Source organism: Quercus suber, unplaced genomic scaffold, assembly GCF_002906115.3.
Source record: "Quercus suber isolate HL8 unplaced genomic scaffold, Cork oak 2.0 scaffold_208, whole genome shotgun sequence".
Lineage (NCBI taxonomy): Eukaryota > Viridiplantae > Streptophyta > Magnoliopsida > Fagales > Fagaceae > Quercus > Quercus suber.
The window spans coordinates 636,642-648,778 of record NW_027069666.1 but is presented as its reverse complement, the minus strand read 5'-3'; the positions used below and the strand labels follow the sequence as shown (position 1 = coordinate 648,778).

Sequence of the window (12,137 nt, the reverse complement as noted above, 5' to 3'; positions counted from 1 at the left end):
GGATTATTACTTTCTTTCTTTCTGGTTTGTTTTTATTTGTTACATGTAGTCATGTTGTTTCTCTTGCTCATGTTGTTGTTATTTTAATCTAACTTGAAAGTCAATTGCGCTAAGATATCATGACACTCACTTATAGAAGAACGAGAAGTTATGATGGTAAAGATTTAGGGTTGGATTTTGGGATGATTCCTTTGGATTTTGATATGGGTGGTCAAGTTTTGGTGATTTGAAAGGAATTGATTGGGTTTTATGTTTCTGATTATATTTTGATTGTGAGTTGTTTTCATGCTTTCTTGATTGTTGGCAGGTTTAAAATCTTTGCAGGAGAGGGCTTGGTCATAGACGATGAGGATGGTTTTGTAAAATTAGTGTTTCATTTTGTTTTTTAATGTATTCAGTGTAATTTTTTTTCTTTTGGAGAAAAAATTACAACATGCTGCTAATCCTACAGTTTGAATCATTTTCTCGCTAAACCCCCAAACACTTTGTGTATAGGGAGGTGTCAATTCAGTTACAAGACTTTTGGCGTATTCAGTGTAATTTGATTGAAATGTTATATGTACTAAAAGAACTATATATAAATGTTTTGCATTTTGGTGAATCTTAGATATTTTTGGAAAACTGATGAATTTCATTGTAATTAGTGTTTAATGATGTTAATCATATTAAATCATTAAATAAACCAAGCACATGCCTTGCACGTGCTAGGCATGCGCCGCTAACACTAGTACGTAAAAAAAAAAAAAAAAAGTTTTTTGTGTTTGACAAAACGATTTAGGAAGAATGACAGTCTTCTATTTATATGAAACGTACTTACTTTTTTATCCTTGAAAAGTAGTTAAGTCTTTTAAGTGTTGTTGGGTATTTATTTTTCCTCTTTAAAATTTTCCTACTGTCTTTATCCACCTGTGTGTGGCCTTGAATTTTTTAACCTAAAAAATAAAACTTAAATATTATTTGATAAGATCATTACTTTCTCTCGAACAGGCTATCAATTAACTTCAAAAGAACTCAAAAGACAAAACTAACCTCATAATTTTTAACTTTTCTAGGATAAAAGTGTAACTAAATCACCTATTACATATCTGCTCACTTATTAATTAATATTAAAAAAAAAAATCACAAAACCGTAAACAGCTCAACAAAACCAGATGCATGAAGAAGTCACTCAAACATTCTCACTTTTTATATAGACTAAAGGTAGAAATATGAGGCAAATTCTCTCTCTCAAACACAAAAGAGAACTCACTTTATCCTTCATAAAAGGGATATGACTTGATTTTTTGAAAATTGGGTGTCAAAATTAACACGTTAATAATTAAGGACCTTGATTTTTCAAGAATTGAAGTGAAGGATGAAATTAATACACTTAAATATATGTACATATATAAATATATAAAAAGATAAAATTGAAACTGTGAGAATCGTTCAGCAAAAATAAATAAAAAAAGACTAATTCTAAACAGATTTTTTTTTCCCATAAATAACTCTTTAATTTTTTTTTTTTAAATTAATATTTTATAAGACAGTCTTATGAGACTCATCTCACAACATGTGTGAATTCCTCCTACAGCGACGCCCTTGTCTCTGTGTAAGAGATAGAAAAAGGTTAGAAATGGTACAAGTGTCATTTAATCAACCAATAGGAATAGCATTTTCGGATTAACTAGGAGAAGAACGTATGGCATTTTTTGTTCCTGAGACAGCGAGAACAATGAGATGCTTACTTGGTGGTTTCCGCGGTTATAATGCCGAACCTAAAGGGTATTCAAAGGACAAGTACTACAACAAAATTGGAATAGTCACTATAATGTTGTCCCAAAAAAAAAAAAAAATATTCACTATAATTTTTTCTCTATTTTCGTTTTTTGGTTTGAAAATACTTTATTTATTTATTTGTTAATTTATTCCACTGTATGTTCAGATTCATCTGGAAGAAAAATTGTGTACAATTCACAGGTAACTAATTTATTTTTTTTATATTTATTTCGTTAAATCATGAGATGATCCACTTAATTAAGTCATTCAGATATTCATAATTTGAAATCCTAAAAGTAAAACAACATTAGATTCAAATTTCTATGACTTCTTGGAATTTTCTAAAGCGCACCTGAACAGCAACATTATAACTCCTAAAACATTTCCTTCCTTTTATTTAAGCAATCAATTAGAAAAATAAGAACTTCGAGTATTTATAGTTTAGCAAATTTATTTATTTATTTTTTAATTTTAAGTTCAATTCTGGAAGTCCCATTTTTTTTTTTCTTAACATTTGATATTAAGCAAATAATTGTGGGCCCCGCTAATTAAATTTCCAACTGAATTCTTAGGTATAAAATGTGTTTACTACCAATGAATGCTACGTATTTTTGTATGGTAAATGATAATATATAAATAATGCTTGGAAATTCATTAGTGTTAATACATTGTAGAGAATAAGTAAAGTTGCTCATTACAAATGGGCAGGCAAGCTTCCTTCTTCATCTTTTTTGTTCCCCTCAATGATGCAGTATGTTTCCAACTGATATGTTGAACTGTCCTTGTTTTATTTATTTATTTATTTTTCAAAAAAAGAAAAGAGATTGAGGTGGTAATGGCATTTTTTATGGTGTTTAATATTTGTGGTTTGAAACTTCGAACCACATCTCCCTCCTCTACTTACCTATCTCAAAAAATTATTAAATTTAGGTTAATTTGATCACTTGTGCACTTAATGTATTTGTTCCTTTAATAATTAAATGGACTAATTAAAAGTTGTTAGGCAAGCAGCTAGAGTCTTTGCTGAATAACCAATTGTCAAATTATTGCGGGTGCAGAATCTGGTTTCCCATGATTTGAGGTTTTTTTTTTTTTTTTTTCATTTATTATTTCCAGGTCTCTAGTCTGCTTTGCTTGATAATTGCTTCATCTTGACAAGTGCCTCTTTATGTGTAGGTTTGCTGAGAAACCTAAACTAGAGATGGAGGAGTTAACAAAGTTTTTGGAGTATCATGTTGAAGTTGATCCAGAAATAGCCAAAGAACTAGATCAGACTAAAACAGGTGCAACTCTCTCTTTTAAATGAACTTAATCTTGAACAATTGTATTAGCAGTTATAGGGTTTGAAGGTTAAAGAATGCTTTCTAATGATAGACTACTAGGCAATAACCTAACTAAAAAGTACTAACTTACAAGTTTGTTGTAAATCATATTACTTTTGCAACTTACAAAAGCTTCAATTCCTTTAGACTTTTAATTTAGTTCTCTCCCCTTACGAAGGGGGAAAAAGTTATTTTATTATATATTTTTTTCTATGTCAGCATTCTGGATTTGTTTCTGTAATTTGCAGAAACTGAGAATTATGTGACAAGAATCTTGAAGCTTGTCAAGGATGAAAATGAATGGAGAAAAGATGGAATCACAAAAGATCCAAAGAAAGAGTCAGAACTTGTTGGACTCGTCGAGAACTTTTACAAAAGGTACAAATCACTCTATGCCATGTATGATCATCTTAGAAGAGACTTGGATACAGGAGTTCATGGCAGAGAAGAGGAAAATTTTCCTTTGTCTCCTTCAAGCTCGGACTCAGAATATTATTCCTCAGACGAAATAGATGGTAATAATGGCAAATTGGAGAACGAAAATCAGGAGCTGGCAGGCAGCATTGTGCAAGCACTTGAAACTGAAGAATTTGAAGTTGCTGATCCAAATCATATGTTGTCCTCTACTGAAGCAAAAAAGGAATATTTAAATTCAGACCACATGGCAGCAATGTGCAAAATTCAAGAAGCTGAGAAAATCAACAAAAATCTGAGGGTTGAAGCTGATCAAAGAGAAAGGGAACTTTTGGCTATTGTAAAGGAGCATGAGGCGCATAAAACTCAAGCATCAGGTAGGATAAGGGAATTAAAGAGTCAGTTAACTGGCTTGAAATTTGAAGTTGAATCCTTGCATGACCAGAAAAGAAATATGAAAGCACTTATTCAAAGCAAAGCAACTGAAGCTACACAGCTAAAAGAGACAAATATTGGATTGCATGCCCGGATTTTGCAACTTGAGTTTCTGTTAAAAGACAAAAGAGATGAAGTAGCAAGCCTCCTGGAGAAACTCAAAGATAGTGAGAACTATTCTTCACTGAAAATTGCAGACTTGATAGAGGAAAAGGAAGGGCTGCATGCTAGAAATCTTGAATTGGAGAGTGCATTGATAGAGAGGGGGCATGTGATTTCTGCTCTTCAAAAGAAATATAAAATTAAAGAGAATGAAGCCTTCACTCAATTTATGACCTTATCAGCACAAATTAACAATCTGCAACAGGATTTGGATTCTTTGCAGACTCAGAAAAGCCAGTTGGAGTTACAAATTGAGAGGGACAAACAAGAATCATGTCAAAGACTGACCCTCGCAGAAAGTCAAAACTACGAATTAATAAGCAAGTTTGGAGATGAGAAGAGAACTTTGAAAGAACAGGAAAGCACTAAAAACAAGAAAAGTCTACACTTTGCAGAAAGGAAGATAGAAGAACTAGCAGAAAAGTTCCGCAATAATATTGAGGATAATATCCGTGTGCTGTGCCAAAAAGTCCTGGTCATAGAACATCTACACAGTGAAAACAAAGACAACTACAGGATGACAAAAGAGAAGTATGAACAAGAGATTAGAGTGCTTGAAGCTAAGACTGCAACTTATGGAGCTGAGATAACAAAGATGAGGGCTACAGTGGAAGCAGCAAACAATACATTGAGTATATCAGACCTGGTGGTCAATAAGCTTGAGGTGGACAGCATCAATGTTCTTAATCGTATTAACAAGATGTCAAATGAGCTTCAGCATGCAAAGGAATGGGTGACAGAGAGAAATAAAGAAATGAAAGCACTGAAGGTTTATACAGATTGTTTAGTTGCCCGACTTGATGACAAGGTAGAACAGGAAGTCTTGTTGAGAGAGAAGGTTTGGAATTTGGAAGCAAAGGAAAACAAGGAAGCAGAGGAAAAGCTGAATCTGAAGAAAGCCATTAGCCAACTTGAAAAGAAGGTGGGGGAATTGGAGAAGAGTATTAAAGAGAAGGATGAGGAATTGTTGAGTTTAGGGGAGCAGAAGAGGGAGGCCATAAGGCAGCTCTGTGTCTTGATTGATTACCAACATAGCCGTTATGATCATCTCAAGAACTTAATGTCAAAGATGACCGCTAGAGGAGAAACAAGAACTTAGGACCACTGTAATAACTATTTTGTTTTGTTTTTAATTTTTTGTTTTAATTTTTATAATTTGATAGTTACAACCATGAATGAGTGCCAGCCAGTTGAGTTACATGACTCTTGGCAATTGCTAGAGTTAGTTATAATTGTCGTTTATTTTAGCATATTAATAAGGGGCTTGGTACCAACTAGTTGAGTTACATAACTCTTGGCAACTTATAGTTTTAGTTGTTTATTTTGGCACATTAATAAGGGTATTTTTGTAATCATGTTATAAACCCTAATTTAAATATATGCTAAGGTATGGGCTTGATCAAGTCAATGCCCTCAACCTTTTCTTTCTTTTCTCTGTGTCTATATTCTTTCTCTTCCTCATTATTCTCACTTAACCCTAAATCTCCGTATTCTACAACTTAAATGCAACTAATTTGCTTCTAATGATATTGACATTAACCCACGTTACACAGTCTAATAAGTGTTTTTTTGGCCTCTCTCTTTGCATTGGGTAATTATTGGATATTCTCAGAGTACCATAAATGCATACTCGTTACTCTTACTAATTGTGGGTCCTATTAATTAAATTTATGGTGGGACCCATAATTCATGTAAGAGAGAGAAGTATGCATTTATTATATTTCCGAAGTATCTAATAATTTTTGCTCTGCATTATTATTTACTTGACAAATAACTTTATTGATCAAGCTGAAACAGTATATCAATAATTATTTAATCCATCGAATATCATTCATTATTCTTCTCATATATAAAATACGAATCTCATAATCAAATTCAATCCCCAGACTGAATCCAAAGGTTGTGAATTGTGATAGGGAGGATGGATGTTGAATGTATGAGGGTGGGGTTTGGATACCAATTAATTTGCGTTTGTGTTTTTCCTCTTTGCATTTTCCTTCTTTTTTTTTTTTTTTTTTTTTTGCATGCCCATTTTAGGAGACAAAGGCTATTGTTCATGCACTATGCATGAGCAGTGGCCGAAAATTTTGACTTTTTAGCCTTTTTAAGCATATCAGTGGGTCCCATAAACAGTATACGGGACCCACAAATTTCAATTTTCAACAACTTTTTCATTAAAAATGAGTCACACGGTACTATTCACATATTTAAAAATTATTTTGCTACAGTGTTTTCAGTTTTCAATTTTAGTAACAATAAACTGTATCTAAATGAACCCGAGGTGTATGTTTGGCCCCTTTTTTGTACAAGTATAAATAGCATTGCTCATTCAGCCAAAATAAATAAATAAATAAATATTTTTTTGGTAGAATAAATAAATAAATATCATTGCTTGTTTTTGGTGGACGGTGGACAAACCTGGATTTTTTTAGAATATAACTATAAAACCCAAACAATATCATTAGTTAGGCAACGTTTCCAAGTAATTTGGTATGTAACAATTTGAGTCCAGAGGACTCAATTTTGGGGAGCTGAGCTGGACTTAGGCCTAGAAATCGAGTTCACTGGACTTGGTTTTTGTAAATGGAAATCGAGTCTGTTGGACTCGGTTTTTGTTCATAGAAATCAAGCCTGTTGGACTCAATTTTCGTTCATGGAAATTGAGTCTACTGGACTCGGTTTTTGTTCAAACACAACCACCATGCATGAATAACTTAACCCCTGTTTTACTCTCCACAAAACAGAGCATACCGAATCACTGAAATTATGCCAACCATTCTAAAAATGGACCACTAAAAATTCTTTGTATAAATTCTTTGTGCTAAGTGTGGTTTTGGAGTTTGGGTCAGAGACTACTAAAATGGACCACTTCTTAATTCACAAAGGAAAATAAAAGAAATCCTCATGTATGTCATGAATAAAATAGGAAAAAATTCGGAATAAAAATTAAAAGGGACCCCTTGATGTTTTCATTTGCAAATCAATATACATGTCGGCATGTCGCAATAGCTTCTAATAATTTCTCTCTTTAAAACATTGCACACTTGGGAATTTAAATTAGTAAATTACTCATCTCAGATTTTCTTTTATTATTATTTATTTGTAGAGTCAAATTAGAATGCTTTGCAAATCCAACTATCACAGCCAGGGTAAATAAAATTAGAATGCTTGGCATAATTTTAGTGATTCGATATGCTCTGTTTTGTGGAGAGTAAAACAGGGGTTAAGTTATTCATGAATGGTGTGTGTTTGAACAAAAATCGAGTTCAGTAGACTTGATTTCCATGAACGAAAATTGAGTCCAGCAGACTAAATTTCTATGAACAAAAACCGAGTTCAGGAGACTCGATTTCCATGTACAAAAACCGAGTCCAATGAACTTGATTTCCAGGCCTACATCCAGCTCAGCTCCCCAAAATCGAGTCATCTGGACTCAAATACATACCTAATTACTTTGAAACGTTACCTAACTAATGACATTGTTTGGGTTTTATAGTTATATTCTAAAAAATCCGGACAAACCTTTCACACAAAAAGACAAACATCTCTAAAGACATATGAAAATCACGTGCTAATATTGCTATCCACGCAATTTCAGAATAAAAAAATAAAATGTGAACTAATTTCGAAATGACAAAAACATTTTACCTACGCGTATCGCACAGAGAATGGGAGACACGCTTGTTTTTGGTTGACTTTCAAAATTGGAAATTTATTTGCACAGAAAATGGATTGCTATAAAATTTCCATCATTTTTAATTGTATTGGATTATGCGTTTTTTTTTTTTTTTTTTTAAATAATACAAGAAGATCTAAATCTAATAGTTAGTAAGTTAGTGTGCATTTTGATGACAAAGGCATGGTTTTTGTAGCGGCCGAAACAAAGCAAAAGATCTATAGAATATACATAGTATATTGAAAAATCAAATCCCACTGGCCAATTTCATAAAGATCAATAGGATGTTGGAAAATTTTAGCAGTAGATTGATATAAGTACATTAAGTTCTATGATTCTGTCAATGCTGCCTTCAAATCCATTAGTATTGCACTTGCACTTGAAGCAAACAAGTCGAAATAAAGACAAGACCAGAATTATTGTACAAGAAATATATAATAGTTTGCCTTTATCCCATCACTTTTCGAAGGGAAAAACAAATAACCTATGTAAAGTTGTGCTTTACAATTATGTTTTTATATTGGCTTTAATTCTATATCAAATTTGATTGTATTTTTGTTCTATCATTTTCTTGTATTTATTGTGAGATTTAATGTAAGAGTTGCGTGTGAGAGTTTGGTGAAGATTTGTAAAGAATGAGATTTTGCAACTGGCTTGCGAGTGAATGTAAAGCTGTGATTTACAATTATGTTTTTATGTTAGCTTTAATTCCATGTCAAATTTGATTGTATTTTTGTTCTATCATTTTCTTGTATTTATTGTGGGATTTAATGTAAGAGTTGTGTGTGAGAGTTTTGGTGAAGATTTGTGAAGAAGGAGATTTCGCGACTGGCTCGCGAGTGACAACCAAGGAAAGGCCACTTGAGAAGCACATGCTAGAATCTAAACAATCTCATGCCAAGCTGGATTTCGCAAGTCACCTCGTGACTCAGACCAAGTTGCAATTGATCTGCGAAACTTACTGCCTGGAGCTTTTTAAAGTGTGTTTTTCTCATACCTTTACCAACACTATATAAGCCTACATTTGAGAGAGAAAACTCTAGCTATACACTTGAGAGTTAGAGATTGTAAACCCACGATCATCTACATTATTTCTCTATAGTTTTCCTCTACTCCTACCTCTCCATTTACACATCCCTGAGAGATTCTTAGCCCAAACACTTATCTCACTCATTATGAGTGTTGAGAGAAGTTTTGGTACGTATAAAAGCATTGGAAGAAGCTATTGATTGGCAGATGCAATTTGGAGCTAATTGCGAGATTCGAATAACAAGTGAAGACATGGCTTTGTGAAGCCGTTGGTAATTGGAACTTGGAGGGTTCAAGTAAATTGGGTAGATTAGGCTTGAAGGGTCTTTTTGATATTCGTGTACTCTAACTTTATTTACGAATTGATCAATTTCAGCTTGGAGAGCCACGAAAAGGGTTTTCGTCGAGTACTTCAGTTTTCTCTTCGATAATACGTCTCGGTGTTATCTTTTGTTTGCATTTCTCTTCTCTACACTTTAAACTTTACATTTATTGTTTATTATACATGCTTATGCCTTAGAGTAGTATTCCAGTTTTATTACAATTCATTTATTCTTGTTTTACACTTAGTTAAGTTAGTGTAAAAGTAATTAAGCCGTAATTTAGAATTGTGGGTCTAAACTAGTTATAGTGTTTTACACTATTTGAGCTTTCAACCTATAATGTGGGAAATCAAATGTGAGGAGAGGATCCTTCAAGTGTACACCAACAAAGGACCAAAGCATGCTTCAAATTAAACCAAAAAAAAAAAAAAGGAGAAGCTTAGTTACTATATCTGAGACTAGTCTGTGGGGTTAATTAGAAGTACTTTGAAGGTTATGTTAAATAACAATGGTAAGAGAAAAATTCCTTAAAGTAGGTGTGTTAAAGTTTTTTTAGGACAAAACTTAGGTACAATGTTTTAGGTACTGTTTATTAGATTCTCCTCTTAAAATTTAGCTATGTGGCTTTTTTCTCATTAATGGAACTATATTTTTAGTTAAGTATAGCTATATAGTTGAATTTTAAGAAGTAAATCTCAGAAACAATACCTAAGTTTTGTCCTTTTTGTCAAACCTTTGCATGGAGCAATGTTTGGATGCCTTTTTTGAACTATAAAAGGTTTGTTGATAGTGGGCCTTCCATGTTCTAACTTCTAAGCCATTGGGTTTGTGTCCCATGGCTTTTTGGCCCAAAGTCTTTATGTTCCACACCCAAGATAATGTTAAAGACATAATAATTTTCATAATTATTAACATGATAAATTGCGATTGGATCAAAATCACTTTCATATAGATTCGCCATTATCATAACTTTTATTTACATTAATCACCTACCTCAGCAGTTAAAAAAATATTATGAAAATTGTTATATTTTTAAACTTGTTGATAAACTTAATGATATGCCAATATAAATAAATACCTCAATTACTTTTGGCCATTTATGAACACCATCAAATGCAAGCAATGTTTTTTATTTTTTACTTTTTCGTGTAAAAAAATGCATGTAATTACCATGCTCTTTTTATTTTTATTATATTTATTATTTAAAAAAAAACTCTTAAACACCCTTAGAGATAAATATTTTAGGGGAAAAAAAAGGAAACAGAGTAGATGAAAGCTTTAAGAAATCAAATCCTAGCATGAAAACGTGGAATCCATCATGTGAAATTAAATCCTAGCTTCCCCCTTTACTGAAAACTACAGGATGGATTTCATTATATTACTTGATGGGTTCCATTATATTACTTTAGGTTACGTTTGGCAATATGTAAAATATTTTCCGAGTGTAAATTATTTTCAAGTGAAAATATTTTGTGTAAAGGAAAATATTTTTAATTGTTTGTCTCTGTTGTGGAAAATTCACTAGAAAATCATTTTCTGTGTTTGGTTTTGCATATAAAAACTTATTTTCATAAACACAGCCACCACAATCACCTCCATAAACCCAACCACCACCGGCCACTATAAACCCAATAACCATCAGCCACCATCAACCACCACATAACCAAATAACTTGAAAAAATCATAATCAATAAACCCACCACCGATTCACCAATGAAACCACAAAAAACCCTTCATATAACCTAAAAAAACCCACCCCAGCCACCAATCCACCACCCCCAATCTGCCACCACCAACGCTAGATTCGCTAGATTAGATCTGTGAAACACATGAATCACCCCAGCCACTGTTCCTTCAAAACCCAAGAATAAATATTATTTTACAATAATAAAAAAACGCTAAAAAAAATCCGAAGAGGGCAGCAAGATTGTTGAGGTGGCGACGGTGTGGGTGGGCAGTGGGTTGTAGATCGGTGACACGCAGTTCAAGATTTGGCCTTGGTTGGAGAGAGAGAGAGAGAGAGAGAGAGAGAGAGAGAGAGAAGGAAGAGAGGCATCGAGATGAGGAAGACAGGAACGGTGGATGGAGTTTGCACAGTGAGCGGAGCTTGCACGGCAGTTCGATTCTTCTGGTGCACTCTCTCTCTCTCTTTTTCTTCAAGTTGCTGAGTTGTGAGGGAGGCTGGAAATGGGTTTGGTTGTCTTCTTCACTCTCCCTTCTATCTCTCTCTCTCTCTCTCTCTCTCTCTCTCTCTCTCTCTNCACGTGCCGTGTGAGTGAAGAAGGGTACTCATGTATAAGTATTATAACATGTCCATGCATTAATTCTTTCTATATGATGTGACGTTGTTGGTTGTTAGCTTGTTTTTACATTCTAGCGTGTTTTTACTGTTTTTGTTGTTTAACAGCTTTGAATGTTTGTTAGTTTTTTTTATTATTCTTTACTTGCTTTGTGTCAAAAATCCAAAAACACATAAAAAGTATAAAATTCAAAAAGTTTGATCGGCATTATTGCGTATTGTCACACACATCTTTAGCCTTGTACTTCTGTATAAATGGCTTTATTCATTAATGAGCTTAGCTTGTTTTTTATGCACTTGTATTTTTGTGGGAAATATCTTGACATCTATGTGATTGTTGTAAATAGATTTTCAAACTTATCATGAATGATTAGTCAATAGTTTTGTTGATCTTGATACATGCATAGACTTATGCCTATATCTCTTCCCACTCATTTTTGTTTTTACTTAAGAGCTCATCCAATGTCAAATCTCGAAAAGAGATAATGAGTTACAAAAACCGTTGCATATACTAGTATTTGACTAGGAAAAAGAGAAAGCGACTTGTTCTTAAAATGTATGGTGCCCAAAAGCCAAAGGCTTACTCATAAAATTGAAATATCAAAAATTTCAGGCATCGATTCTAAAAAGAGATGTAAAGATATAAAATGATCAAATGTTATATATTATAAAAAGCCAAATGAAAAGCTTCAAAGTGTGTTTTTCATCTTCTTTATTTC

The 12,137-nt window shown here is 33.0% G+C and overlaps 1 protein-coding gene across 2 annotated transcripts; it reads left to right on the top strand.

Annotated features, from left to right (window-relative positions):
• The first annotated feature begins 1,875 nt into the window (after positions 1–1,875).
• On the top strand, positions 1,876–5,469 carry LOC111997830 (COP1-interactive protein 1). Of its 2 annotated transcripts, none has more exons than XM_065779427.1 (3): positions 1,876–1,959; positions 2,935–3,041; positions 3,329–5,469. In XM_065779427.1, the coding sequence occupies exons 2-3, from the start codon at positions 2,960–2,962 to the stop codon at positions 5,188–5,190; spliced, it is 1,944 nt and encodes a 647-aa protein (XP_065635499.1). In that variant the 5' UTR covers positions 1,876–1,959; positions 2,935–2,959; the 3' UTR covers positions 5,191–5,469. The 2 variants fall into 2 exon arrangements, with proteins under 2 accessions (XP_065635499.1, XP_023885734.2); XM_024029966.2 differs by lacking the exon at positions 1,876–1,959 and adding an exon at positions 2,813–2,839.
• Positions 5,470–12,137: the final 6,668 nt, after the last annotated feature.